This window comes from Fusarium keratoplasticum, chromosome 2 (assembly GCF_025433545.1).
Source record: "Fusarium keratoplasticum isolate Fu6.1 chromosome 2, whole genome shotgun sequence".
Classification (NCBI taxonomy): Eukaryota; Fungi; Ascomycota; class Sordariomycetes; order Hypocreales; family Nectriaceae; genus Fusarium; species Fusarium keratoplasticum.
Window position 1 is genome coordinate 2,899,247 of NC_070530.1, and position 27,623 is coordinate 2,926,869.

A 27,623-nucleotide genomic window follows, 5' to 3' on the forward strand; every position below is an offset into this window, starting at 1 on the left:
TAAGGCTGCAAGGCTGAACAACTCGTCAGTGGGTCGACAAAACAAATGCAAGAGGGGGGCCGTAAGGCAATTCATTCAGATCACAAAGGCCTAGCCCTTATATGAATGAAGGCCATGACAGGACGTTCTCGCGAGAAAGGCGAAAGGCACCATCTTTACAGCCTAGGCGGGTGTGTGGGAAGGTTGAAATTCCCCACCTGCACCCCCAATGGGGGGTAGATTACATACCTGGTCGGGTGTGTCTTGCCAAAATTTGCGAGGCGAGAAGAATGCAGGTTTCGAAAGATGGCGGGGTTCAAGAAGTTGCGAACTAGTTCGCCAGCTGCCTTTTTTCTGCAGAGCCGCATCCCCCAAGTCAGCGCCTACACCCCCATCAGGGTCCGCGGGCTCTAGGGCTCGCACCTTGTAACTGATAGAACGTATACGTGTCGACACAACGATGAAAAGACGAAGTGACAGTGGTAGAGAGATAGAGAAAGAGTGCTCACAATCCCCAGCGGAGCGGTCCACGCTGGAGAAGATACGTCTTTGAATGTGATGTGGCACACTGGAAAGGGTTGGCCCTCCAATCCCTCCGCTTGTAACAAACTAGAAGACGGAAGGAAGAAACTGACTGGAAAGACCTCGAAGCAACTGGATTTTATTACAACTTCCCACCATCGCAGAAGAGAGTGATCCTTATAGCCATATTTCTGTATTTAATGCGGACGATCCGCCCTGTTGCCTTCTCCCAGCCAATTCAACCATGAGTGCAGCCCCCTTCCTCTATGTCAGCGGTAATAAATGCACATCCTGCCTCCACTACCTCGCTTTCAACCCCAACGCTCAAGGGGGGGTACATTACCTAGGTACAATTGAGGCTCGGGCGCCCGCCAGGTTACCTTACCTGGTCGGGTGCTCTGAGCCTCAAAACCAGTGCGCGACCCAGTCCAGGGCATGGGGTCGGTCAATACCACCTCCCATGATCCAGAGCAATATCATTTCCTTTGTTTCTTCCACTTCATCCCTACACCGTCGATTTGCTGTCTTTCTTCCGCAAATGCTTTTCAACCTCAGGGGAATTCATCCGCCCAAGCTCAGAATGCAGCGGTCGCCAGGCTCCAACCCCTTTTCACGGCGAGGACCCTCTCAACGTCAGAGCCGAGAGCATCAAGAACCAGTCATGTTGCTACTCCTCATTTTCGTGGATCCCCTGAATGACTTTGTATAGATCTGGTTCGCTCGTCGTCAGCTCGAGAGAGCAGGCCGCGTCTCTGAAGTCGAATCGAAAATACTATCAGTGGACGAGAGAGCTCGTGTTGGACTTGTTGTCAGCTCGACATGGTCGAGACAAACCGTCTTACCGGCCGACTGGAACGAGATTTGAGATTGGCGTCAACATTTGGTGGATCATTCGCCTCGCCTCGCCATCATTTTCATCGCAATGTCGACGATTCCCTTCGATTGGTAGTACTTGACTGACTCACGTCCTCGTGCCGTCGGATATGAGCCCCCGCTCATGGCCACACGACGGCAAGTGAAGCCGAGATATCTGGCCGGCTTGTAGACTTGAGATGGAAGTCTGTCCATCACAACAAGCAAATCTCGGGAGAGTGAAACCACCGCAATCGTAGGTAGGCTCAAGCTGAGCCACGCATGGTAAGGCGGCAATGTGGCGGAAATGGCCATTATATGGGGCATTGATCGGAGCTGAGTCAGTGATTTTCGTGGCAATCTACATTGTGCCTACTATATCAGGCACGATCTTCGATACACGAACGTAGGCGTGGGTGGAAGCAAGGCGTGCAGAAGCTGAAGCGGAGAGTTGAAACTCCTCTGCCTGACGCGTAAACTGAGGGGGGAATTCGATTCCTGATATACTACATACCTATCACTTAAATGTGCCTCAGTTCCTGCAGATACAGGGAACCTCAACTCCAACAACATGTCTATTGTGCTGGCCTCAATCTACGTGGACACGTCGTTGCGCCACGTCGATCTACGCCATCATCCATCATTCAACAACCAGAGGGGCACCGATTGGGCGTGAATCATTACAAATCCCAATGTTCGCCTCCGACATTCCGGCCGGATGAGGCGGGGTGTGCCGTGTCCGAGGCGGGTCCGGAGCCGCGCGCCTCACTGTGATGGGATCGCCACAGTACCTGCATTGATTGACATTCGGAACTTGCGCGGAATCAACAAGAAAAAGAAAGTAATGAAATGTGATAATAACTACGGAAACGTACGAGACACTTCGGACAGCCAGAGCACCTCGGTAAGAACAGTCGGTTAGTCCTGTGGCTTGAGTCTGCCTTAGCTGAAGACGCATGGTCCCCAAACTGGTGCTTTTCATGAGCCTCATTGACTGATGCTGGTTAGCACAACCAATGAGCAGATAAAGCGCACAGCCTTGCCTTAGCGAGGGATGCAGGTAGGTCAATGACTTGCATTGTAAGCGCCCCATGAAAGGGGACCAGTTGATGCGACCCATCGTCTGGAATGTTGTCCAAGCACCAGAAGTGAAGCAATCTCTCTTCCTGTCCAGGAACCTCCTGCCAATATAAGATTCCTTGATTGCCCAGAGCATACTGAAGCTATGGCTTGGTTGCCTTGCTCCCCTGAAGCAGTTTTCATCGACCGAAGGGTCAACCGAAGGGATAGCCGACGCAGCCTCGTTTCATTGTTCCCCCTTCAACCAACCCCTGGGATTGTTGGTTGCCTTTTGGGCGCCTTATATGGTCAGCAGCGGTTAGCAGCGTTTACACACTTTGCAGTGCAGAACCGCAAAGCTGACACGCCAAAATACGATAGCTCCCCTTCGAAAATAGTTCCCGTATAAGGTCAAATGTAGTCAGCGGCATAACCAAAGTTCCTTCTTACCAATAAGCTGTCCTGGCAACCGACGCAACTGGTCCCCTGAGTGACCCAACTGACTGGATCAGCTCAGCCACGACTATTTTCAGCTCCCCAAAAAATCATAAAGACCACCACATTGACGCTGACAGCCTCCATTCCCGGCGCAGAGCGGCACGTCTAGTCGCATGTGGTCGATCAGCGGGAATCATCAATTCCAATAGACAAGTCTAAGCTCCAACCCAAAGAGGCAGCTGCTTGCGACTTGGTCATGGCCCCTTGGCTTTGAACTTCAATTTGTCAATATGAGGACATTATCTCAGCCCGATTGTCTGCCTCTTGTCTCAGCTCTTGGCGATACTCTGAAATTTGGTCAATCAAAGCGTGAAACACACTTCTGTGTAAAAGCTGCCGTCCTCCCGTGATACACCATCGCTGTATCCAGACTAGATCTACAGCCTTGAGTGACATGTAGGCTCTGATGCATGTCCTCTCCTGCGCCCGACAAGATGCACAACATCGTATCACAGGTGCAACAGCTCAGCCTCTATCTGTAGCACCTAAGAGTTACACGTAAGAGACCACCGCGCATATCTATTTTATCGTGCACGTAAGAGGTATTAGTTAACGGTTTTGCTCCCACGCGTGGCCGCCCAGTGCGCATGTTTAAAAGGGCCACATCCCCCTCCAATTCTCTTTTGTCCTCCATTCCTTGCACTTTATACGAAGTCCCAGCCTGCCTGCTTCTCGGCTGCCGTCTTGTACTCCGTGACTTCGTCTCACCTAGCTTGTGTACCAACCATCTCTCACGAGCCGTCGTCATTTGACTTGAAACTTGCGCCCACCGACGCTGTCGCCCGCTACGACGGCCGCAGAAAGCCTTTCTGCCTGATATTAATCAGGCTCTGGCTTTTTTATCCAGCCATTGTCTCACAAAGAGTCTTCTGGCAAGCTTCTACCCGTGCCTAACAAGCCACATAGCTCAGTACCCCTCATGAGGCTGGGCCATGGTTTCGAATTGAGTTTGTTGTGACAAAAGACAAAGGATCATTCAACAACTAACACAGACACAACCCGCAAGGCAACTGAAACTCTCCCAGTAGGATTCTGATACTCCTCGGCAAGCGGCATCAAGGTTCAGGCCAGGCCTTGCCTTTGTTGAGCCTCAACCGCATCTCCGATCTGCACTGAAGTCATTCTCCTTGATCATCTTTGGCGGTAAGTGTTTCTGTTTCCCGTCGTTGCCCGTTTTCCCGCGCTACTGCACACTTGCCTTGCGGATTGCATAGACAAACTCCTGCGAGTTTGGTGAGTTGTCAGTCAACGAACGGGCTATGTTGGATCAAAATAGCGGTCTGGGTATGTATGTCTGAATGTCGGCAGGGAGCATACATGCCCAGCCCTACAGGGCCATACGCGCCCGTTTATTCCCCCACGAATGGAGGGTCTGGAGCCATACGCAGACCGACAGACAACAACAAATAGTGGATTCAAGCAAAGGCAATCATGCTCGTTGGTGTTGGTTGCTATTTTTCCAGTTGCTGCTGTTGTTTGCTCAATGCCAAACGAAAGCCTACCTGGGTCCAATTGCGAGCCAGGTCCTCCCGCCCGGTAGGCTGGCCCCAGTAGCTTCCCGTTTCCCCGGGCGCTCACAGCCTGGTCTTGATTGCATGACTTCCATGCCTGCGAGGCCAGAGTTACAGGCCAACGGGCTTCTACTGTGATGGCCAAGCCTTGGACAGGGCGATGTGGCTGCGAGTTGGTAGGTGATCTAGAGAGGAAAACAAGCTGGGGGCCATGTGATGATGTCAAAGCTGAAATCATGATGGCCTGTTTGATCCTCTCATCGCCAATGCGTGACTTCTCATCACTGTTCCCAATGACGTGATCCAAATACAAACTGCATTTTGATTCAAGGCATCAGCGCTGCTCATGAGATCATCTATTATCCCAGTGAACTTGAAGCGTCTGCTGTAGTGGGTGTAATCGACGGCAACTGGATGCCATGCGAAGAGTCTGTAGCCACTGGGGCTTGAATAATGAACCAGTAGGGTGGGCTTCAGGGCAGAGATTGGCTCTGTGGTTTCGAGCATGATTTTAATCCAAGACAAATGCTGTCACTATCCGTTCATTAGCCTGAAATCCTGCCACAATGCAGTTGAGGTAGGTCTGAGGCCAAGGCGGGTAGATACATCGGTCGATAGTCACTAAATATGCAGTGCAATGCAGCACAGGCTTTTTGTCATGACTTATTAATTAATTCCGGCTGCAAATATGCCTGAGAAAATTGGGCTACCGTATAAATCCAATTTTGCACATGCAACCATATCTACCGGCAGACAGCAGTGCAGGGAGGGGAGTTGTGTAGTGAGGGGAAACAACAGAGTATCGCGCGTGACAGACGGGAGGGCCTCATGGGGCACTCACCGAGGACACACGTGTTGTGCGGAGACTGCCTCACTGCGACCCAAAGGGCAACCATCAGGTCGATAAGCCGCTGTCGACCGAGACATCATTGAGTTGGTGTAAACACCATAGAGTCCTTGGGGCTAGATGCTTGCACTGCGATTGCTTTCTACTGTAATATCCTGATAAGGGATCCCGATAATCCAGTCAATCACAGGCGCAGCTGCCATGGTTGAGCCCAGTCTATAGCACAGCATCCAAGAGACAGATTTGTCAGGTGTAGTCTTGCTATTGAAGTCCAATGGGAGTTTCAGGAGTCACATAGTCCAGTTCACTTATAACTTTATTTCAAGCGGCAGAGAGATAGGTTCTCTGTCAATCATTCTGTGATGTTTTGATTGGGTGGCTGCCGTTGATGACAGTCACTCAAATCTATTCCTATAACGTGAACCTGGCCAACGACTATGGGTTTCTAGAAGACTATGTATAGTTCTCCCGACCATCCAGCAGGTTCTTCTATTGGATATTAATTAACTAATGAGCTGACCTGTGTGGTGAACGGGACATCTGTATTTCACGTGTGGATTCATTGCCTCCCTGTCTAGGGTGGAGTGAACTCTTGTGCAATAAGATGCTCCTGCTGAAGGATGGGTTTTTACATTAGCTCCTCATATTATCTCGAGTAAAACGTCTTTATACAATTATAGCCAATGACAGTATTGCGACCTGGGAGCTTCGGGTTCGCACTTGGCTACTTCAACAAGGTGCACGCAAACTAGACCCAGTCTGGATAAGGACAACAATGCAAAACATTAATACAGCGTATGAATTACTCAATTGTATTAACTAGGGCTGAAGCGTCAATGGTCAATAGTGTCTCTTACAGAAAGCTAGGATGGGAAACACTGTTAAGCTGCCCTCCACCGCAGGGCTCACGGACGAGGAACTGGGATCGTATCTTCGACTAAGGAAAGAAGCTAGAAGTAATCGGGAACAGATCACAGTCAGAGCTGCGTTCGGTGGATTGGCTCGGATTTATTGATGTCGACGATGCAAGCGTATCGAATTACGTCTTTGGCTGCTGATCTACTACCCCTTCCTCCCTACACAACACAGATGGCCCTGACAAATGGATCTTGGATTCCGGGGTACCTATACATACCTCTAGGAGCACAAGACTTCAGTGCTGTTATGATTTGTAATACCCAAAGAAATATTCTTGTGACGTACATGCCATGATGCTCTTCATACCTCCCCCTGGCCAGGGCGTGCAACTAGGCTCCAACCCAGATCACAGGGTCTATTAAACTAACACATGCCACCCAAACGAACGAATCAACGCTTTTAATTGAACTTGGCTCGGGGTTACTCTGAGGACAAGGCTAAGGAAGCCAGGGCTGCCGTCAGATCAATCAAATCAGATCAGGACCCAAATCTGATCTGAACTGATAATTTGCCCTCTATATCTGATCTGATTGATTGATTGATAGATATCTGATATATCATAGCTTACGTGAAGCTATCCCTATCCTCAGGATCCTGCCCTAGGTTCTAACTGGCCTTGTTGCTTAAGCATAGGCCCCCCGTAGTAATACGCCCCCTCCCCTGATCCAGTTCTTTAGTAATTGGACCGACTTAATGCTCGATCTAAGCAGGGAATGCCGCTGTGAGGTGACTGTAAGCTTCGCAAGACTGAATGCTCTCTCACAGTCAGTTGCCATGGCCGGAATAGCAAGGACGTCCAATGCAAATCTGCTTAAACGCGGGAAAGCGTTCCTATGATTAATCCACCACTGAATAGGGTCATTCACCTGCTCCGGCTCAAGCCTGTAGTATCGTTCAAGCTCACTGCCTGTTGCTGAGAGCTTAGGCTGCCGGCTTTTTACCCACTGCTTAAACCTACTTTGCTCAGGTCGGGGCGTTAACGAGGGCGTGGCGAAAATACTCTCCTCAGAGGCATTATCGTCGTTTGAGTACCAACGCTCAAAGTAGCCTTTGATGCCATCCTTTGCATCCCGAAGCCATTGTAGCTGCTCCGGGGAGGTCCAGTTAGTCTCAAGCCACCGGAGGCCAAGGTCCGGATTTAGAACAACAGAGGCCGCAAACAGAGGCGATCGCCCGAGGAGAGTGTAGTACTCGTTAAGCTTAATCCAAGCATTATTGATGCTTGCCCTAATACTTGCACGCTCTTGGCCCTCCATACTAGCAATATTGCTCATGGAACGAGCATCGCCCTGTAGGTAGTCCTCTCGAGAATGTGCAGGGAGGGCATCTTCATTAAACTGTGGGCTGGCAAGTTGATGGGCCGGAAGAGCTGTTTCGCGGCGGCGGCGTAACGGCGTGATCTTATACCCCTGAAGTCGTGATGGTAGTCGTTGCTGGCGTGAGGGTCGCTCTCGGGTTTGTCCGACTGCTGATGGTCGCGCAGATGTTGATTTCACACCCGTAGCTGGTTCGGGCTCCTCTCCCTGGATCATATGTCTTACTTCCGCAGCTAGATGAGCAGTTTCATCCTCGTAGAGAACCCTCCAGTCTTCGAGATGTTCCAGAATAAACTCCATCCCTGTCATGACCTCCCAGAGCCGGCCGTGACCCCCCGCTTGTACCCCATCCCTGTGTTCTCATCGTCATATTATAGATCGGCTCTAAGATATGACTAACCTCCCTGAGGACCTTCTAGTCATCAGAGGTCAGGATGTCAGCTGTAGGAACCCTTCTTGAGGCGTCTGCTTCTAGCCCTAGCTCTTGAATGAAGCTATTGAGCTCAGACTGCTTGATCAAGGCGCGTTCGATCATCATATAGGTCGAATTCCATCTCGTAGCGTTGTTCTGTATGACTTCAAGCTCGGCCGTTGATTCTTCTGCAAGCTTGTATATGTCCGCCTCCTCCTGCTCCTTGGCATGTGCTTTGAATGCTTCGGTGCGTTGCGGAGAGGGCTCGGATGAACCTGACGATATTATGAAGCTTCCCAACTGGACCCTTAGCTCGCCAGTGTTCGAGGTCTTCTTTAACCCGCTCTAGCATGCCATAAGCCTCAGATTGAAGTTCGAAAGAAGCTGCATCATCGCCATAGAGGAAAGCTTGGGCAACAAGGTTTAGAATATGCCCGAAACATCGTATCCTTCGTGCCTCCGTATCCGCTCGAGTCATCGAGGCATCGAGAGTTGTGTAGAGGCTTCGCAAGCAAATATCGTTGCTGGTCGTATTATCATAGATCGAGACCCTAAGCTTCGAATCGATCCCCCAATCACGGACGATATTCCTTATAGTGTAGGCGATATTCTCGCCGGCGTGAGACCTAATTTGCCTCCTGAAAGCTAGCAGCCGGCTTTTGGTATAAGTTGCTCTGGTCAATATAGTGACCAAAGATCGAAATGAAAGCTAGTCTGTTTGGAGAGGTCCAGAGATCGAAGCTGATATGTACCTGGGTAATAGCCTTGTCGAGTTCCTCCTTGATAGCCGCTTTCTTTAAAGAGAGTATATCCTCTAGGTCTTTCTTAGCTGCAGTTCGACCCCAGGGCACCTGGGTATAAAGATCAGGGTCTAGCTGACGGAATAGCTCTTGTAGGTAGGTACTCTCGAAGGTAGTAAAAGGGGAGATTAGAATCAACAATATAGCCAACTGAGAGCTCTCTGATCCGCGCTATCTTCGCTCGGGGAAGAATGAAGGAAGAAGGAGCTGGCCGTTTCTTGGATGCGCTTCTTTGAAGATCGAGGACCGACGAATCGTTAGATGAGCCCGGTTCGAAGGTCTCGGTGATCCTGTGAGCTCTGAAACTGTTAGTAATACCTAGAAAAAGGGGAAGGACCGCTAACTTGTAAAGATGGGCTTGTGCCGAAGATATCGACTGAGCATTGAAAAAATCGCGGTGTGCCCTTATCATCACAGAGCCGGCAACACCAGATATCCCCCGCTAGATGTATTGTCTCTCCTTAATTCTGCTAGGAACCAGCTATGGTTTCCGATCCAGCTTCGCCGGCCCCTGCTCTTCCTCCTATCTAAGAGGCTTGCAATAACGAAACGTCGTTGGCCCCAAGTAATCTTGTAAAGGTCGTCAACGGAAGAATCGGTAGTCGAGGCTAAAGCCAAAGCGGCATTATACTGCTTGGCGATGCTCTTAGGCCGGGATCCGAGACGAGGAAATGCGGGTGGTGGCGATGACGACGCGCTGCCAGCAAGGCTGCCTTTTAAAGCGGTCTCGGATATTTTGGACTATGATTAGCAGAAGGTCTAGATAGCTTCAAAATTAAATAGCTAAGATAGGTTTCTGACGATCCAAGGGTGGTGTATGTTCATCTGGCTAAGGCTATACCGTGATAGAGCGAGAGTAGGAAAAAAAGGGGGGAACCTTCCTTCAGATTTGCCTCCGGCCAGGACCCAGGCAAGCAGGGGTCCAGGACCAATCAGCTCGGCTGACCCCTGTAACACCGTTGCTTTTCGGAGAGAGCCTTACTCTCCGGAGTCGGAGCATATAGATGATCCGGCAGTTCTAGGGTAACCGCTCTCTGTGCAAGGGATATCAGATATATCAGATGTATAGACGCTTGTATCTGAATTGATTGATCTGATGAAATTCCATATCTGATTTGAATTGATTGATTTGATTGATATATCTGATTGTTAATCTGATCTGACGGCAGCCCTGAAGGAAGCTGAACTGCGCTTGTCAAACCCAGCCCCCTTGTGACTCAGATCGCCGGAATCACCTGAAAAGGGGAGCCTATAGCCGTGAGAGGAGACGGTAAGAATGAACGGGCGCTGGCACCAATGCGTGATTGATTTCTGTCTGCCTTCTTAATGCTTGTATACATGGCCTGTGGCTATTTGTTAGAATCGCTGGTTGACAAACAAACCTAGTCCTCCCCGCCAAGGCGGCCATGCTATCAGCAGCAGGGCTGCGCCGTCTGAAGACATATTTTCAACAACCATGGCGTTGAAACCCTTAGGTCATGTCCTAATGACGACAAGTATATCACACCGAGGACGTTTCATCCAGTGCGGTGCACGAGTGTGGCACTATCCGTGCAGGCGAGGCTGTCATTTCGGCAGAGGTGGTTGCCTTTTCTGCCCTCCTTACAATATCACCAGTTTTCAAGGTATAACAGGCAGCAGCATGGATTGTATCGCCGCAGTGTCAGGCAGATAACGTTTCTCGAGAGTCAATCAAGGAACTCCGGAAAGTGTCGACTTGTGACCCGGGCGCCTGAGGCGCAGCGTTGCAACACCCGGACGGGAGGGTGACTTGCGGCCCGTTGGTCCGTTTGATACAATGGCAGTTATATATCCAGCTGGAAGAGGCCTCCCATCCATTTGAAACTGGAAAAAAAAAAGGTCTGTGGCATGCTCCTCGGATGGAAGGTCCGTATTTCCCACTCCAGGGGAAGAGTTAAGAAGAGCAACAAGGAAGGAGAATCAAAGAGAACTTGTGCAGTGAATGGAAAAGCTAATGGAAATTTAACTCACGTCATGGAGTCCACAAGGCTGTCAATCCCAGGTGTTTCACGTGGGTTGGCTAGGTAGATTGATGGCTGCCAGGGAACAACTCATACCATTGGACAAGCATTCCCCTTGTATATTTTCCAGGAAAGGAATGGATCTAGAAGATTGGAAAAAGAGTGTGTTATACGACCTTTATTTACCAGAGCCTGTTGAACATTTTCTGCCCGGGCTGTAGCCTGAAACAGTTGGAAATATATCCAAGGTGCCACTTACCAGAGCCGATGAGGGCAAGATTAACAAGTCTAAGAGTTGAGTTGTGTTTTTCGCAGTGGTGACCGACAATAGATACTTTCTTAATGTCGTACCAGGCTCTCTATACTTTTCATTGAGGGTGTTGTCCATGGTGGTGCAGCCTTGGCTCAGGCTGGGGTCATCTCAGTGCTCAACCTTCAACTTAAGACGACGCGGCCTTCGAAACTTCTTGAAAGGCTGGAAGAAGCCCAGGGACTGTTCTCATCTCTGGTAGGCTTCAGTATCTACCAAAGGTAGATAGGGGTATTTCCCTGAAACTTCCTGTCTCAGGGAGCAAGGTAGCCTATTGTCCTCTCAGCTATCTGGCCATGTTGATCTAAAGGTCGGTAAAGTTGTGTATCTGGTTTCGAGTTCTGGGCAGTTGAGTAAAAGCGGCACGCTGTTCCTGGTCTTGCTGGTAGTGGCTGTCATTGGGAGCCTTCCGTTCGAGGTAGTCTGAAAATGACACGTCATCTTGTCAACTGTGTTGCTCTTGTCAAGCCAAAGTGGCACCTTATATCCAGGTGTCTTGGATAGAATATCATCTTGCAAGCTATCTTATTGCAGCTGCAGAAGTCGTTGCTTTCACTATCAGTGTCATGGGTAAGTCAACACCCCAATGAAACTTCAAGTAACCGGAGCCCGATTGGCGCCATCCACTCACGCTGCAGCTGGAATGAGCCGAGATAATATATTACCTCCATCTTTCTTCAGGGGCATGAGATTAAGGACGCATGTACAAATCGTGGGTGACTGGGCATAGGTACGATCATCTACATTTTCAACTATCCGCACTGTGTTTTTACTCTCCAGCTCATCCGCGTTACAAGGCATGACTTCAATCACATCATGACCATAGATGAAATATCCAATATAAGTTGCTCGTGTATTATGCTGGACTTTTCCCTACGAGTTCGACTTTTCTATGGTGGCAGAGACCACAGCGGCTGTCAAGGCGACAACGGTGGCCTGCCTCCATGGGTGGGCGACTTGGCTTCAGAATACCATATCCAACGACGGGTGCTGACTTGGGCACCACTACCCCCTGCTGGTACAAAATAAAGTGTCAGTAATGAGTAGTTGGTCTTGCAAACTTCTTTCTCCTTGGCTTGCAAAATATCCACCGTCCAAGTCTCATCTTCTAAAATACATTTGGAAACACTGCATTTGCCAGCCCGCCACCGCCATCCAGCACCTTGACCCAAGAATCAATTCAAACATGATGGAACAAGAGCATAATGTTGACGACTTAGTCGCCCTCCTAGGCATAGGAAAAACTCGCCTTATTTCCTCGTCGCCTCCCTTGAAGTCGTCTTGAGTTCAAGAAGGAGAGGTCAAGAAGAAGTGGTCAAGAAGAAGAGGTTTATAGACGACGAGGCTTGAAGAAGAGGCTCGGAGAAGTCGGTCATCTTCCTAAAGACGTCGGTTGTCGTCTTAAAGAAGACGAGTAGAAATCGGCTGTTAGTTGTGATCTCGAATAAGAAGGGCAGAATCCAGTGGACCATCTTCCTGAAGAAGTTGTCTTCCTTGAACTCTTCCTCTTGCACTCTTCCTCTGGATCTCTTTTTCTTCCTGGACCTCTTCTTCTTAAAAAATTTATTCCTTTAGTCTTCTCCCTCTTTGGTCCCTTCCCCGGGCTGTTGGCTGTAGGCAACCACTAGCCCACGGCGCGATGCTCCAATTCGGCGTGCTTGGGCTTCATGATGCCCTCACACCTGTATCTGTACGTACCTACCTAGATACTATACCTATCGGGATTTCATGTTGGTCAATGGCCAAAGAGAATTCACCTTGTGTGCCCTCACTTCAAGATGTCAAGCTGGGAGCTGCGCCCAACCACTTCGTGTTGTGATCACCTTCTCGCCGTAGCTTTGCTTAAAAACATTGCTTTATATGATGGACCAAACCTAGTTGATCATTTCTATCCTGTCCTTGATCGACACGCCCCTGGCGCTTCATCGAAAGGCTTCATATTTCTCAGCCTCCTTCCTCCTCTCCTCGACCCTCGCAATCGTCGCAGCGTCGTACACCTCCTCTAGAGGCTTCCCCGACTTGAACACCTTCTTCTCGTGCCGTATGGCCTCCTCCTTGGTCATGCAGACAAGATCACTCAGCTGGACGGTGGAGCACTTTTGCATGTCCTTGCCCTTGCCCAGCGTCGTCATGCTGCTGCCAGAGGGCTTCCTCCACCTGATGAGCACCAGCTTGGTGGGGATCCCGCTGATGGCGCTCCTCCCGCGGTATATCTCTTCCGAGAGGAACGCCACATCACCGACCGTGATGGGCATCTTGAGACCTACTGTATCGCCGTTGTAGGTGATGCGCGCCAGCTTGTCCTCATAGCCCTGGAGTGACGCCAAGATACCCTCGTACATGCGATCACGGCCCTTGGAGGGAACGTAGTCTAGGGGATAGCCTGTAACGCTCAGGATAACGTGGTTCGCAACGGTAAGACCGAAAATGGCGGGCATGGTGCCGAGGACGGGGAGAATGCGAACGCGAAAGTTGGGCATGGCTGCTAGGTCGCCCACGGAACCCTTCTGGAACTCCTCCTCTGGCAGGGGGAGTAGCTCGGCCTTTCCAGCCCCTGATGTCTCTGTCGAGTAAACCACCGGGATACCGCTCGTGATTCCCTTCAGCTTGAGTCTCCGCCGTGTCGCCCTTGATAGACCGTCGTCCTTGCTGCTTCCTATGTCTCCCACGATAATCCTCGTTGGATCACTCTTGCAGCCAGCTCCCATGGCGCTGATGACGGGAATCTTGTTGTTGTAACAGTACTCGAGCAGAGAGACCTTTGTCTCGATGTTGTCGATGGCATCGATCACATAGTCGGGCGCTCGTCCATCCCAAGGCTGGAGCATGCGCTCTGCCACTCCCTCGTTGAACTGCTCCTGTATCAAATCGAACTTGACCCATGGTGCAATGGCAATCAGCCGTCTCTGAAGACATTGAACCTTGGGTATGCCGACATCCGCCAGGGTAGCCACGGCATGCCGGTTCAGTGAGCTCAGTGTTACTTGATCAAAGTCGATGAGTCGAATCTTGGAAACTCCTGAGCGAGCCAGGGATGCCGTGCAGTGAGAACCGACACCACCACAGCCCACCACAATGACGAACGAGTTGCGCAATTTGTCGAGACCTTCATCCGTCAAGAAGACCCTGTTGCGCGCCAGTTGCTCAAGGATGAGTTCCTCATCAAAGTCTCCTGCCTGAGCCCGGCGTGCTAGCGCCTGATTCCTGGCATCCTCCTTGTCGACAGGCGGTGCTGATGAGCCGCCATAATTGTTCAACTAAGCACTAGTCAGAATCTACAACTACAACAGCCGGAGAGAGAGGGAAAATACAGGCTGAAGGTTTGGGTCATCGTTGGGTATCGAGCTCTTGAGCTCATAGACCCGCTCCTTTCGCTCAAGGGCCTGGTAACCTAGCAGCAGCGAGGCGGCGGTGGCTCCGGACAGGACGGCAGTCGCCAAGAGCTGGAACCTGGGGTTTGAAAGGTTCTCTGACAAGAAGGACGACATTTTTTCTTAAACCCTTCTCGGAAGAAACCCCCTGTTAGCATTCGAGACGGTGTGCCTGAGCCGGCATGCATCTACGAGGTTTTTTGTGGGAAAAGGCGTTTTCTTAGTCAGCGGCTTCCCATTGGCTGAGGATTTCCAATCGTCACCATGAGCTGAGCCCATGGTTCGACTTGAGCCTCAACCCCACGATCAGATCTATATTCGAAAACCAATTGAATCGGCGGCGCCATGCGTCCTCGGCTTGTCGGCCGTGTCCGGCTCATCCAGCCCAGCATACGAACGCGATCACCGTGTCTGCGAACATTCACCTACCACACGCAACTCACCACAAAATCGAGGCCGAACCTACCTTTTCTCACCATCCCCGTCACCAACCGCGCCGTAGTGCGCTACTTCACCACCGAGCGGAGGCAATGGCTTAAGCACGAGGCGAAGCTCGCCGTCCGGTACACCGCGTCCTTCTGGGGTCTGCTCGCCTGCTGCGGCGTCATCCTATGGCTGGTCAACGAAGAGAGGCTCGAGAGGGAGTTCCCCACGCCGCACGAGTGGGGGTGGATGACGAGGAAATACCTGCGCGACGCCAACCTCAACAAGGATCCGGCCAATGGGCAGGTCAGTTGGCCATGGGCGTTTGAGCTCTCTCGAGCTACGGTGCTCAGGTTGGAGGACGCCAAGGTCGACGGCCAGGACGTGACCAAGCTCTCGGACAGGGTAGACCCAGAGGCCGAGATCCCCGGGGAGTTCAACCCCTGTGACATCTCGGGCAAGAGCGAGGAGTGGAGGAGGGGTTACTTTGAAGCTATCATGGTGGCAGCCAAGGCTGCAGAGCACGTTGATGGCTGGGTTCGCGATCTTTCCCGCAATATCATCTCGCCTCCTGAGTTCGTCATTGGACCTTCTAACCCCAGACCCACGCCGATTCCCCCAGGTCAACCCCATGCGCCCCGCGAAGAGGATTGCGAGGTGGCCTACCCCGGTGCTGACAACTTCTACATGAAGATCCTGGCCACCAAGGGCTTCACCTCTCGGCAAAAGCTTGAGGCGGCTCTGGAATATGCCAGTTTCATGGAGTTCAAGCAACGGCCAGAGGGCGCCGAGGCTTTGTACAACCTCGCGCTCGCCGAGGCCGCTCAGGGGCTCGACATGTCGAACCCGCCCTATAACCCAAAGACCTTTGTCCTCAATGAAAAGGCCGGTCCTCCCTCGCAGAACATCCTTGACGCCATCACCGCCATCGCCACCCACAAGGCCCGCAGTGGAAACATCAACGCCGCCCTCCCCATCTACCTCTCCCTGCTCAAGGCCCGCCGCTACCTCTCTAACAAGCCCCCTCCTTCCGTTGTCCCCAAGCGCAAGCCTACCTCCGTCTGGGGCCAGTTCATCGAGACCGTCTCTCAACCCGACTATCCCCCTCCTCCTCCGGACGGCACTCAGCCTCCCTGGCGAAGTCCCGAGGAGCGCTGTCAGGAAGCTTCTCTGAGCCTGTGGATTGGTGAGATTCTATTCGCCTCATCATCCAAGGACGATGGCCTCTCTTGGACGCGTGATAGTGTCGATGCTGCCGAGGAACAGCTCCGCAACATGGACCCCCTGAACGAGGACAAAACTGCCAAGAAGACATGCCGAGAGTGTTTAAGCGCCGGTCTCGACAACTGGGGCAGAATGGTAGTCAAGCTAGCCAAGGAAGAAGAGCAGCACCGCGAAAAGGCCGCCTCGCAGTCTGGCGTCTTCTCCTTCTGGAGTGGCTCCTCGCCCACCACGCCCAGTACCGAAAACCGATGGACGGCCGAGGACGCCGTTGTCAAGGAGCGCGTGCGGAGGACGAGAGAGCTCGTCGAGGAGATAGCACCAGGCGGTCCCACCCTGGCTTCGCTGTTCAAGGCATAAGGAATGTGTAAAAATATCAAACTTGGGTTTTCATGATGGGAGTATGATAGTTTTTGGGCGCTACCAAGAGATTGTGCCGTGTATCTTGTATGGTCTTGGTGTATGACATGAAATTGACCCTAGTCTATTTCTAATGAACGAAATGTCCCCAATTATCATTCTTCTGCAAGCACAGATTCACCGCTTACCACGCGTCACCCTCATGCCAGTTTTCTTTGCCTGAGCCCTGTGGGAGTTCCTCTTCCTCCTCGTCATCGGTGTCCCAGTCAGGGGCTTCGCCAGTCTCTTCAAACTTCTTCCAGCGTCTCAGCTCCTTGATCCGTTTCTTCATCTCTTCCTGATCCAGGGTGACGACGCCGGGCTTGTTCTCTTCAGGCAGCTTGCTCCAGTCCTCGTCCGTAAAGTCGGTGGGAGGTCTCTCGGCCACGGCCATTTCGGGGTTGACAAAACCCTTTGTGAGTGCAATCTCCTGGAGGTAGGCGAGAGCAGGTTCGAGAGCTCTGATGGCAATGAGTTCGACGTAGTGTGGCTCTCCAGAGGACAGACAGGGGCAGCCCAGAGGTTCGATCGAGAGGGATGGGTTGCCTCGAGTTGTAGCCAGGGGAGTGTCGAGAGGTTCAGGGGAGACGAGGTAGGCTCGAGTGCGCTAGAGAGGTCAGTGATGAGCAGATGAGGCTATGATATTGTTGGACTCACCTCGGCGAGGAATTTCTTGAAACCGTCATTGGTGAGCTTCTCGGTATTGTAAACGGTGCCAAACATGAGCATGCCACCCATTCGATCCCCCCATTTATCCCAATTCTCCTTGTCCTCAAAGAACTTCAGCGCAACTTCACAGCTCTCTCCAATAGCAATGACATCGATTTTGGCAATGTCGTTCCACTCGGCAATGTTCTTGAATACGGTCGCCATGTGTGCAGCGGCAGTCTCGCTCCCGGGGATCTCGTTGAGCTCCTTGATGTACTTACGCCCAGTGTGCACCAGACTCGGCAGAGGAATGTCAGTACTGTCCGCCACCGTGATGGAGCGCTTTCCCTCGGGCCACCAGTGTCGCTCTCCCATGTTCGCGAGCACAACGGATGGAGGACATGGTGCCTTCGGGGTACCCTTCTGCTTGGCGATAGCCCGGAGGACGGAGATAATGCTGCCCTTTGTGAGGCCTCCAGGACCGCTGGCGACGCGACCGGCGAGCATGCCAACATTCTGTATGGGTTCACCCAATATGACGATGATGCGCGATGCGACGGTGGTTTTGGGCGAGATGAAGATAGGACAGTACTTCTCGTCTGTGCCGAGTGGAATTCTCAAGAGACCCTTTTTCATCAAGCGATCGTGAATAATGTCCTGTATCGCACCTATACAAAACTGATTAGTTTCGTTGTCCAGGTCTGGGGACAGCACGGGAGATCACCATTGAAGTGGAAGCGCTGGCGTTCGTTGACGCGCATGTTCTTGCTGATAAAGAACTTGTAGTAGCAATCGGGGTTCTCGATAGAACGAATCTCATCCTCATCGTTGACAAAGTACCTGATGAATCTTAGCAAGAATCTGCACAGAGTTAATATCACAAACCCCAGGCCTTCGAGGTCGGATGCGAAAGAGGCATCCTTGGGGAGGCCAGACCAACGCCGGCGAAACATGGTGTGTGAAACGTTGGCGATGTGGAAGTGAGAAAGAACCTCAGGTTAGAAGAGAGGGGAGGTGGAGTTGAGTTGAAGAGGTGATGATGGAGGTGCAAGATATTGAGGTAAGTGTTGTAGTGATGCACTGATGCTTAGGAGGTGAGCAGGTGCAGGCCAACGGCAGCGGGTGCAAGCAGAAGATGCAAACAACAAGCGGCAACTGAAATCTCAGAGCTCAAGTTTGGCGGCACGGAGCATACATGCCCTCTTTACCTCAATGAGCACCCACACAGTTTTCTCAATCTGAATACGTGATGCTCAGTATGTGTGCCATGGGAGTTATCAACAACTCAATTTAGGTAGTCTACCCATCGTATTAAATCAACACCAAGAAGCTCCCGATTTCAAGTGAGTCTAGACAAAGGAACAAATTACCTAGTCAGCTGCGCAAGGCTCTTCATGATCGACTGCTCGTCAAGTATCCTTCAACATTCATTTCATAGCATAAAAGAGTTGGGATATCCGCCAGCCGGATCCTGCACACAAACAAACCCTACCTAGTCATAGAAAAAAACGCCATCCTGGATGCATTCCGTAGTATCCCAAACACCATGCCAAACAATTAGTATCAAGCAAATAAACGCCCCTCACTGGTTGGAGCTGGGGGTGTATCGGCTGCGGAAAGCCTGGCTAATACTGAAGCGGCTTCCCGCGCCCCGATTCATATGGCTAGCCAATGCCTCCTCCAAGGCAGACTGCGTTACAGAGGCATCTGGAAATGTGGTTAGCAGGCAACCCAAGCACATGCGAGGCAACTAGACAATACCGTCAAGATCACTGAAACTGCTACCCATGCTGGGCGTTCCGTCGCTGCCTTCACGGGAGTATCCCCTGCTCTTGCTGCCTGGACTGCGGCCAGCCAGCTCCGCCGCTCGACGTGGTGAAAGGGGTCCGGGTGTCCGCTGTTCGCGCGACTTGCCTGGCCGATGGATCATTGCAGCAGAGCTAGCCGAAGAGTCAGATGTCTGGGACTGGTGGATGGCCTCCTTTCCATGTTTCTTATGGAACCGTTTGCCTGAGCCCCGCCCGTCCTCCCGCAGTGTTGAACCAAGGTCCTGGGCAGAGGTCTGATTTGACGGGGCTGTGTAGGGTTGAAAGGCAGGCTCTGACTCGTCGTCATCATCATCTTCATACGTTCCTCCATCGTTCTGTTGGAATCGAGGAGGCCGTCGAATAATTCGAGACTGTGCAGGGCTGGATTCATCCTCAGATGACATGGTCGAACTATCATCTGCTGGCCCGGGCGACGCGCTTTGTTCGTCTGGTGATGGATCTGGCTGCGCTACTCTCTCCGGTGACTTAGGTACGTTTGAGATGGGCAGTGATGTCAGACGTCTTCGTTGTTCGCCGGCCCGTGTTGATGTTATGCCCATTCCCGGTCGGGGCGACGCCGAACCTCCCGTCATGTCCCGCAGAACTGTGGTATTCGTCGAAGGATTCCGTGAGATGACTGGTCGTATCGATGCATTCAGCGGGGTCCCGGTGCCGCTTCCCACCTCGTTGCGCGGCATGGGTGAATCTCGTCGAATCGATAGAGAGGACGGCGCTCGTTGATGACCAGGTCCTGAGGAGTCTGGTACTGGTGATGGGGCGGCCGAGCCGCGGACGGCGGCAGTGGCCTTTCGGACCTGGGCGCGGACCTGTGAGGCATGTCGTTCGGTGAGATATGCGACCTGCTGTAGAAGGAAGTCGACGGGAACATCGAAGCGATCGGCACTGGAATCGGATGAGCATCAGCCGCACGGCAGTTGACAAACCAAGATGACCTACACCTCACTCCCTGTATCGAGTTAGTTACAGGGCCATGGGAAATCAGTATTCATCATCTTACAGTCAATTTCCGTTTTCGCGGCTCCAGATAGGATCTTCCACAGAGCCTCGTCCTTGTTGGAGTCCCAGTTCACCTGTAATGCTTCCAGTTAGCCTCCCCATGACTGTTGGCGGCGTGAGGCGCATGATGCGGCGGCGGAAAGAAGCGGCGCAAGGGGCCTTACTGGGGGAGGATCGACAAAGTCACCCCGGGGCATGGGCACCCGGACGAATACGGTGTATGTCGGCTCAGCCATGGTCCGTGGATGGCGAGTCGGTGGGATGAGGAGATGGAGGAGGATGAAAGAGGAAGTAGTTGGACCTGGTAGAAGCCGACCTCGAAGAGCTACCTACCTAGGACCTACAAGGTGCAGGGTTCCGGGATCGGCTTATCGATAAGCTAGCTGCCGCTCTAGCGCCCCAGACGTGAGACAGGCCCACTTTAAGGATCGACGTAACCGGGCACCTTCCAGGCTGTGGAGGGAGGACAGACTCTGGCTGAGCTTTCACAGAACAACATCACAAGAAATCATGCCAGCTTCCATGACAATGCTCCTTTTTGTGCGTCGTCCGGATCAAGGTTTTCACGCTTGTTTGAGTTTTATTGGAAATCTTCAACACGTCCACGTACGGAAACGCTCGGTGTGACCCACCAATTTGGAGTTTACAGCGTGCAGCAACAGTCTCACATGAGGCATCCATGCAGCTCTGCTTCCTCACGCTTCCCCATCTCCCTTTGATTTTGATCCCTCGTTCCCCATCAGCAACCTGCCTATTCTAATAGCAATGTTGCATCATGTCAGACAAGTCACCCTGTCTGTCGGTCAGTCTGCCGTCTGTGACCCCTCAAGCGATTGGGCCAGCTTCGCTCCCAAGGTTACAGGTTGACATTGCTTCATCAACACCCTTTCTGATCTCTAATTTCTTTGGCTTTCTACCGGGTACCTGCGTCCAGGGTATGACAGTAAGCTCAAAGCCAAGCGGCCTACCCCAACCTTTCACTCTCAGACTGCCACACCCTCCGTTCTGCAAAGCCTCATTCCTCCCCAATGATGGTCTCGCAGTCGCTTGACAAGTCATCATCTCCGTCGGACTTGACAGACTCCTCTCGCTCCATGGCCTTCTTCCATAGTCCCTCCAGCTCATAGCACTTGATCATGACCCGCTTCTCCTCCTCGAACCGTTTCAGAGCCGCCTGGTAACCCTTGTCTCCATGCCGCAGTCGGCACGCCTCCATCTCATGCTTCTTCTCCCGGTTCCAGAGTCGAAGTCTGTCAATTCGGTCCGGCGTACGCAGACGCTTGGCCTGGTAGTGGAACTGGGCGTCACGGGCCCTAAGATAGTCCATGCTGATGTTGACCTTCTTGTCGAGTCTCGTGACATCGCTGATCACCAGTTCGCGGTAGGTCGTGAGAGCTTCCAAGTCGTCGGATGGTGGGATTCGAACTTCCCGGATCATCTCGAGGATGACGCGAAGTTCGTGGAGAGCCATGCCATACGCCAGACTGACTTCTACCTCTGTATCGTCCATTGACATTTGGCTGTCACCGGCTTTGGGGACAGACGGATCGAATTGGGCAGACATGGCGATAAGGTGTCGATGATCTCGAGTTCGTGTTGGTTTCCAAAATCGAGTATGGGTCGCAAAAAGTTTGCTCGGTTTCACAGAGTTGCACGCGCTGTCTTCCATTCCTAAGCAGCTAGATGAGTAGAGCTCATCTTTATATCACTGTTCTGGGGACATGAAACTATGAATCAGCGATTCAGTTCTCTCGCTGTGTGTGTTACTCACCCGTGTTCCCAGATTACCAGGACTCACATTTACTGCTCTCTTACACACACTCCTGGTACCAACTCGCATACCAATCCCACAACATCGAGTATAATTTGAAGACTATATGTCACATATTCTATGTATGTGAGTTAAGAATAACCCTTTTCAAGGCAGATTGGTCAGGAAACTCGAGTCTATGGTTCTGGCAATAGTTGCGGTCATCAGGGCAGGCATTCACACAGGAGCTGGACTGGCTAGCAATCAGGTACGGGCAACCTGACCCAAGATTAATCATACAAATGAAGAAGTAGCACACACCCGGGGATTATATATTACACACAGGCCTGAGTTTTATCAGAGCTGCGGAACCAAAGTTATCGGGTCACATACAACCATGATTTTCTAGTCCTTTAGGGTAGGCAGCTTTGGTCATGGACAAGGTTACCATCTCTAGACATTGAGCCGCAGTGCAACAACAGTCAGGTCCTGGGTCCAAAAGAGGTCTGGTGGCAAGTCTGTCGTGCATGCGTGGAGGTGTATAATGAGGCTGTTAATGCTTGATATTGAAAAACCGCCGTGGATCATTGGCTTGGCGATAGCAATGATTGCCATTTTGGCGGACGCTTAACCCACCCACTGCCACACACACACAAGACAGTTGCACACATGCCCTGTGGCACTTGACGCACTCTAGCATCTCCGGGCTAAAACCTCGATTGTTCCCCTGCCGTTATCGGTCACCGAAAACACGCGATTCATGAACCATGATATCTGAGCTGTTTGACTCGTGTCGAATCCGCAGAGTGTCCGATTATGGGCAGGCCATGGCCGAAGGCGGAAGCCGCGCTAAAGACGTTGGATGCCCCGCGACGGCCATGACGACCCCGCTATCTTCGCCTCACCTCTCTCTTCCGTGCCGTCTCTCCCCCTCCGCCTCGTCTCGCTTGGGCTCTAAAAGAATCCATGGGAAGCTCAGATTCCCCCATTTAATTAATCGCTAGTGGACAATCACGTTGTCTCCGCTTAGCGACTCGCAGGGCATTTCAGCTCAGCTCCTGCATCTTCCCTCTTTTCGCTACTTGTCCTCGCATCAGCTGCGACTCCATCCTCTGAGAGTGAGACGTCACATTTCCCTTGGCTATAGCTGAGCTGCAGAAGCCAGCTTCCAACTTTCTGCCTGATTTCCCGCCGTATTTTTGGGTAGCTGGCCTTTAACTAGCTTGGCGAAAACGAACGACTACAAACCTGGCTATATACAGCTCGACTGCGCATCTTTGAACCACATCACCAGATACCATCATGGTCGCTTCACAGCTCACTGCGTCGGCCAAGGCCATGCGCACCACCCCCGTGGCTGGCGCAGCGGCCGGCCTATCCGAACCGCTCCCAGCTCTTCAAAACCGCGCTGCTTCTAGTCGGAGCCCGTACATCAAAGATCAGGTCAGCAGCTTAGTTGCGTGGCAGCTGCTGGACGACGAGACCGTGGAGCGCGCGAGGAAGGAGAATAAGCTGATCTTTCTGCACATTGGCTACAAGGCGTGTCACTGTAAGTCTGATCCCAGCTCTTGAGATATTAGGTCGCTGATAGCAACAGTCTGCCGCCTCATGCTGCTAGAGTCCTTCTCTAATCCCGATTGCGCCTCCGTCCTGAACGAGTCCTTCGTCCCCGTCATCGTCGACCGAGAAGAGCGCCCCGACCTCGACACCATCTACATGAACTATGTTCAGGCCGTGAGCAACGCTGGCGGCTGGCCCTTGAACTTGTTCCTCACGCCAAACCTGGAGCCTGTGTTTGGTGGTACTTACTGGCCTGGTCCTGCAGGGAGACGGCATACTACTGATGACAGTGCCGACGAAGTTCTCGATTTCCTCACCATCGTGAAAAAGGTCCGAGATATCTGGAGCGACCAAGAATCACGTTGCCGAAAGGAAGCGACCGAGGTTCTCGGACAGCTTCGGGAATTCGCAGCTGAGGGTACCCTGGGCACTAGAAACATCTCGGCAGCCTCAGCTCTCGCGCCATCAGGCTGGGGCGCACCAGCTCCCAGTCATACGAGTGCTCCCAAGGACAAGGATACTTCAGTGTCGGAGGAGTTGGACTTGGACCAGCTGGAGGAGGCTTATACCCACATTGCTGGGACCTTTGACCCTGTTTACGGAGGCTTCGGTCTTGCGCCCAAGTTCCTGACGCCCCCGAAGCTGGCTTTCCTGCTCGGACTTCTTAACTTTCCCCGAGAGGTGCAAGATGTTGTTGGCGAGGCAGAGTGCAAACATGCCACAGAGATGGCTCTCGATACTCTGCGCCACATCCGCGACGGTGCGCTGCATGATCATGTTGGAGGCACTGGATTCTCGCGCTGTTCCGTGACCCCAGACTGGAGTATTCCTAACTTTGAGAAGCTGGTGGTGGACAATGCGCAGCTCCTTTCACTGTATCTTGACGCATGGAAATCGACTGGAGGGGACAAGCCAACAGAGTTTTTCGACATCGTCATCGAACTCGCCGAGTATCTTTCGTCGGCCCCGATTGCTCTCTCCGAGGGAGGCTTTGCGTCTAGCGAAGCAGCTGATTCGCACTATAGACGAGGCGATAGGGAGATGCGAGAAGGCGCGTACTATGTGTGGACGAGACGAGAGTTCGATTCGGTGCTTGATGAGGTCAACAAACACATGAGCCCCGTCCTAGCTGCTCATTGGGCTGTCAACGAGGACGGAAACGTGGACGAGCATCACGATCCCAACGACGATTTTATCAACCAGAACATCCTCAGGATTGACCGAAGTGTCCAGCAGCTTAGCGTTCAGTTCAGCATTCCCGAGGACAAGGTCCGACAATATGTCCAAGAAGGAAAGGTGGCCCTCAAGCAAAGAAGGGATAAGGAACGCGTGCGACCAGACTTGGACGACAAGGTTGTTGCAGGATGGAACGGCCTGGTGATATCCGCGCTTGCCAAGACCGCCTTGGCATTAAAGAATCTCAGGCCCGAACAGAGCGCCAAGTACCTGGCTGTGGCAGAGAAGGCGGCCAAGTTTATTCAGGAGAAGCTCTGGGATAGCGACCGCAAGGTTCTGTACAGGATATGGTCGGGCGAGAGGGAGACGCAAGCCTTTGCGGATGACTACGCCTACTTGACACAAGGCCTCCTGGACCTCTTTGATGCGACAGGGAACGAGGCGTACTTGGTGTTTGCTGATACTCTACAGCGTGAGTTACCTTGCCCCAACATGTTATAAGCATTCAACTCACTCTTCTGCAGAAACACAGCTGTCGTTGTTCTACGACCCTGAGGGTGCATTCTTTTCGACACAGGCATCCAGCCCACACACTATCCTGCGCCTCAAGGACGGCATGGACACATCCGTCCCGTCGACCAACGCCATCAGTGTGTCCAACCTCTTCCGCATCGCAGATCTGCTGTCGGACGATAAGCTCGCTGTCAACGCACGACAGACCATCAACGCCTTTGAGGCCGAGATGCTCCAGCATCCCTGGCTCTTCCCGGGTCTGCTTGCAGGCGTCGTGACAGCGAGGTTGGGGAGCCAGCGAAGGAACGTGAACGTCAACTATAAGCCCGAGAGACTTTCAGCATGAGGGGGTATTGCCGTGGTGCTTTGGAGTCGGTGTTGACGGCTGAGGGGCGTTAAAGGAGCGAGGTGGTGCTCCATCGGGCATCCATCTGATTTGATGTTGCTATATTCGAGATGTGCTGCCATTTATGTGGTGACCAGAACTTCTTGGCCAACTGACCGAGTATTTGAGTCTTTATCAAAAAGTGCTTGAATAAAAAAAGACTGGGCCTCTTAAGCCTCACCATCAATCAAACATTGTGTGATCAAATCTTGTCATTCAGGGGTATCTAGTCTACAGCGGCCACCGGCCCCTCACCCTCACAACTCCACAACCTCGATCGCCTCCCTTTTTCGATTTTACCAGCTAAGGACTTAGAAGAGAGCGGGGTGACGTACATCCCACGGCTCATAGGATTTTTCGGAGGGGACGGGTCTCAGTCCGTCCCAGTGCCCTTCCGGTTCATCAAACCCGTAAAGAAACTCTGAAGCTGCTCGTTATCGAAGTCCTTGGCCATGTTGTTGGCGGGTGCGTCTGCCTCTTCTGTTCCAGCTTCAGACGTAGATGAGTACGCATTGCGGTCCTGGAGCAAAGGGTTAGTTTATCATCACAAGCTAAGCGTATGAGTGGATCTCACCTTGAGACGCTGCAGCATATCGTCGGCGTCGACCTGGATGCCGCCCATGTTGAACTGCACGGGGCCAATGTGCTCGCTGACCGTCTTTTCCTCGCTAAAGTCGAGGTGCCGGGTGGCGCGGGCGATGGCGTTGTCGTTCCTCTCGGGGGCCTTTGCCTTGAAGGCCTCAAGGATCTTGAGCTGGCGCTCGAGAAACTCCTGCGTGTCGTCGCTCTCGACCGTGATCCACTTCTCGCCGTGCATGGCATTCTCGACGACCGCGAGGCCGCCGCTGTTGGGGTCCCGGCACCAGGCCTCATACTGTCTGATTGCGCTGTTCTTTCGCTGCTGGTTCTGGTACTCGTCCTCTTCCTCGTCGTCCTCGTAGTCTCCCTGGTCTGAAGGGTCGTGTGTAGGGTCCAGCGGGGAGCTGATATCTTCAGCCCACGAGTTGGAGATTTGCTCAGCATCGAAAGAACCGCCTAGGACGCGGATCTTGCCCCATGAGTCCCAGTTGGGGGGGACAGTGATCTTATCACGGTCGATAACGTTATGTTTGAGTGGGTGGCGCTTGAGAAGGGAGGTGATTCCAAGGGTCGAGTGAACAAGTGAGGGGAGTTGAGAGGGTGTATTTTGTGAAGTGTAGATGAGAGAAGCGCCGTCTGAGAGGTGTTAGTAAGTGACAACGAACAATGATAGATCCACATACGTCTAAGTAATACTGTTCGCAAATATTGCAATACCGTGTCGAAATCAGGTTCTTTCCAACCCTGACTCTTTTCCAGAAACTCCATCTTTTGGGACTGCTCAATGTTAGTCAACTGGCTGGAGCATGATCAATGGGCTCTCACATTTTGGCACACCACGCAAAGTGGTAGGCCCAAAGGCTCCTCCCATTCACCAGGACCCAACGGTAGTGAGCTGTCTCCGTCACCGCTAGTGGCTGTCGCCGAAGGAGTTCCGTCCAAATTCGTCGCTCCTCCTCCTCGACCTCTCTCTTTCCAGGCGGTCATGACGTCCTCCATCAAGGCATGCTGTTCCGAATCAACCTTCTTGAGAACCTCTTGTATAACTTGAACCCAGGTCCATATTTGCCGGAGCCACAGGTGCGGCTGTGACCAATCGAGGAGGATGATTAAGGCGGTGTTGGGGATCGTCTCAGGGGTAAGGAGGGGAGCGACGAGGGAGGCGAATTCGGCGGAAGGTTGAGAGAGGAGGTAGAGCGAGACACGTGCCAACGTATCTGAAGCTGTTAGTCCAATGCTACAAGGCGCGTGTAGAGCCACAAACCGTCTTGGTCGGCATCGAGCACGTCGTAGTATGTGTAGCCCAGGGCAAAGTTGTTGGCGATAGGCGGCGTCTTTTGCCGGTCAAAATTGCGCCTCGACTCGGAGCTGGACAGTGACTCTAGAAAGTCTCTCTGATATTCGGGAGTGCCGCCTGCGGGCATGATCAGCTAAATCGAGCTCTGCTGCGGGCCTGTCTTCTCCCCGTACCTAGGACGATGAGGTTCTTCTCCGGTAGCCGCTTGCCGCTCGCGACGGACTCGAGCATCGACGTCCAGAGATCCTTCTTCTGCTCGCCATTGCGACCTTCGCCTTCCCCTGAGCCCGTTGTGTAGACTGACGCTCTGTTGTTGCTGGTCGTCATGGCGGCGGATGTCCACCTCAGCTAGGTCGCTGCTGGCACCGATAAATGACGGTCAAATCGCGGGACGGGATCAACGTAGATTGGGTCATAGACGGTATGCTGGGTATGCTAGGAGATGTCGGGGACGACCGCGGCGGAAAAGC

At 52.4% G+C, this 27,623-nt stretch overlaps 7 protein-coding genes across 7 annotated transcripts; 2 read left to right on the forward strand and 5 right to left on the reverse strand.

Annotated features, from left to right (window-relative positions):
- Positions 1 to 12,928: 12,928 nt before the first annotated feature.
- Positions 12,929 to 14,494, reverse strand: NCS57_00280600 (uncharacterized protein; the record flags this gene model as incomplete). Its single annotated transcript, XM_053052824.1, has 2 exons — positions 12,929 to 14,263; positions 14,318 to 14,494. 2 exons carry the CDS (start codon positions 14,492 to 14,494, stop codon positions 12,929 to 12,931), a joined length of 1,512 nt encoding a protein of 503 aa, XP_052918070.1.
- A 228-nt stretch (positions 14,495 to 14,722) lies between these two features.
- Positions 14,723 to 16,381, forward strand: NCS57_00280700 (uncharacterized protein; the record flags this gene model as incomplete). Its single annotated transcript, XM_053052825.1, has 1 exon — positions 14,723 to 16,381. One exon carries the CDS (start codon positions 14,723 to 14,725, stop codon positions 16,379 to 16,381), a length of 1,659 nt encoding a protein of 552 aa, XP_052918071.1.
- A 184-nt stretch (positions 16,382 to 16,565) lies between these two features.
- Positions 16,566 to 18,021, reverse strand: NCS57_00280800 (uncharacterized protein; the record flags this gene model as incomplete). The annotated part of the gene is made up of 4 exons (XM_053052826.1): positions 16,566 to 17,027; positions 17,078 to 17,736; positions 17,793 to 17,908; positions 17,954 to 18,021. 4 exons carry the CDS (start codon positions 18,019 to 18,021, stop codon positions 16,566 to 16,568), a joined length of 1,305 nt encoding a protein of 434 aa, XP_052918072.1.
- Positions 18,022 to 18,650: 629 nt separating this feature from the next.
- NCS57_00280900 (Autophagy-related protein 29) lies at positions 18,651 to 20,129 on the reverse strand (the record flags this gene model as incomplete). Its single annotated transcript, XM_053052827.1, has 5 exons — positions 18,651 to 18,775; positions 18,830 to 19,779; positions 19,834 to 19,843; positions 19,895 to 19,967; positions 20,058 to 20,129. The coding sequence occupies 5 exons, from the start codon at positions 20,127 to 20,129 to the stop codon at positions 18,651 to 18,653; spliced, it is 1,230 nt and encodes a 409-aa protein (XP_052918073.1).
- A 779-nt stretch (positions 20,130 to 20,908) lies between these two features.
- NCS57_00281000 (uncharacterized protein) lies at positions 20,909 to 21,457 on the reverse strand (the record flags this gene model as incomplete). Its single annotated transcript, XM_053052828.1, has 1 exon — positions 20,909 to 21,457. The coding sequence occupies one exon, from the start codon at positions 21,455 to 21,457 to the stop codon at positions 20,909 to 20,911; it is 549 nt and encodes a 182-aa protein (XP_052918074.1).
- A 1,488-nt stretch (positions 21,458 to 22,945) lies between these two features.
- NCS57_00281100 (Thioredox-DsbH domain-containing protein) lies at positions 22,946 to 25,238 on the forward strand (the record flags this gene model as incomplete). Its single annotated transcript, XM_053052829.1, has 3 exons — positions 22,946 to 23,192; positions 23,241 to 24,851; positions 24,904 to 25,238. 3 exons carry the CDS (start codon positions 22,946 to 22,948, stop codon positions 25,236 to 25,238), a joined length of 2,193 nt encoding a protein of 730 aa, XP_052918075.1.
- A 412-nt stretch (positions 25,239 to 25,650) lies between these two features.
- Positions 25,651 to 27,480, reverse strand: NCS57_00281200 (uncharacterized protein; the record flags this gene model as incomplete). Its single annotated transcript, XM_053052830.1, has 6 exons — positions 25,651 to 25,797; positions 25,852 to 26,492; positions 26,540 to 26,633; positions 26,682 to 27,073; positions 27,121 to 27,270; positions 27,327 to 27,480. The coding sequence occupies 6 exons, from the start codon at positions 27,478 to 27,480 to the stop codon at positions 25,651 to 25,653; spliced, it is 1,578 nt and encodes a 525-aa protein (XP_052918076.1).
- Between the last annotated feature and the right edge of the window lie 143 nt (positions 27,481 to 27,623).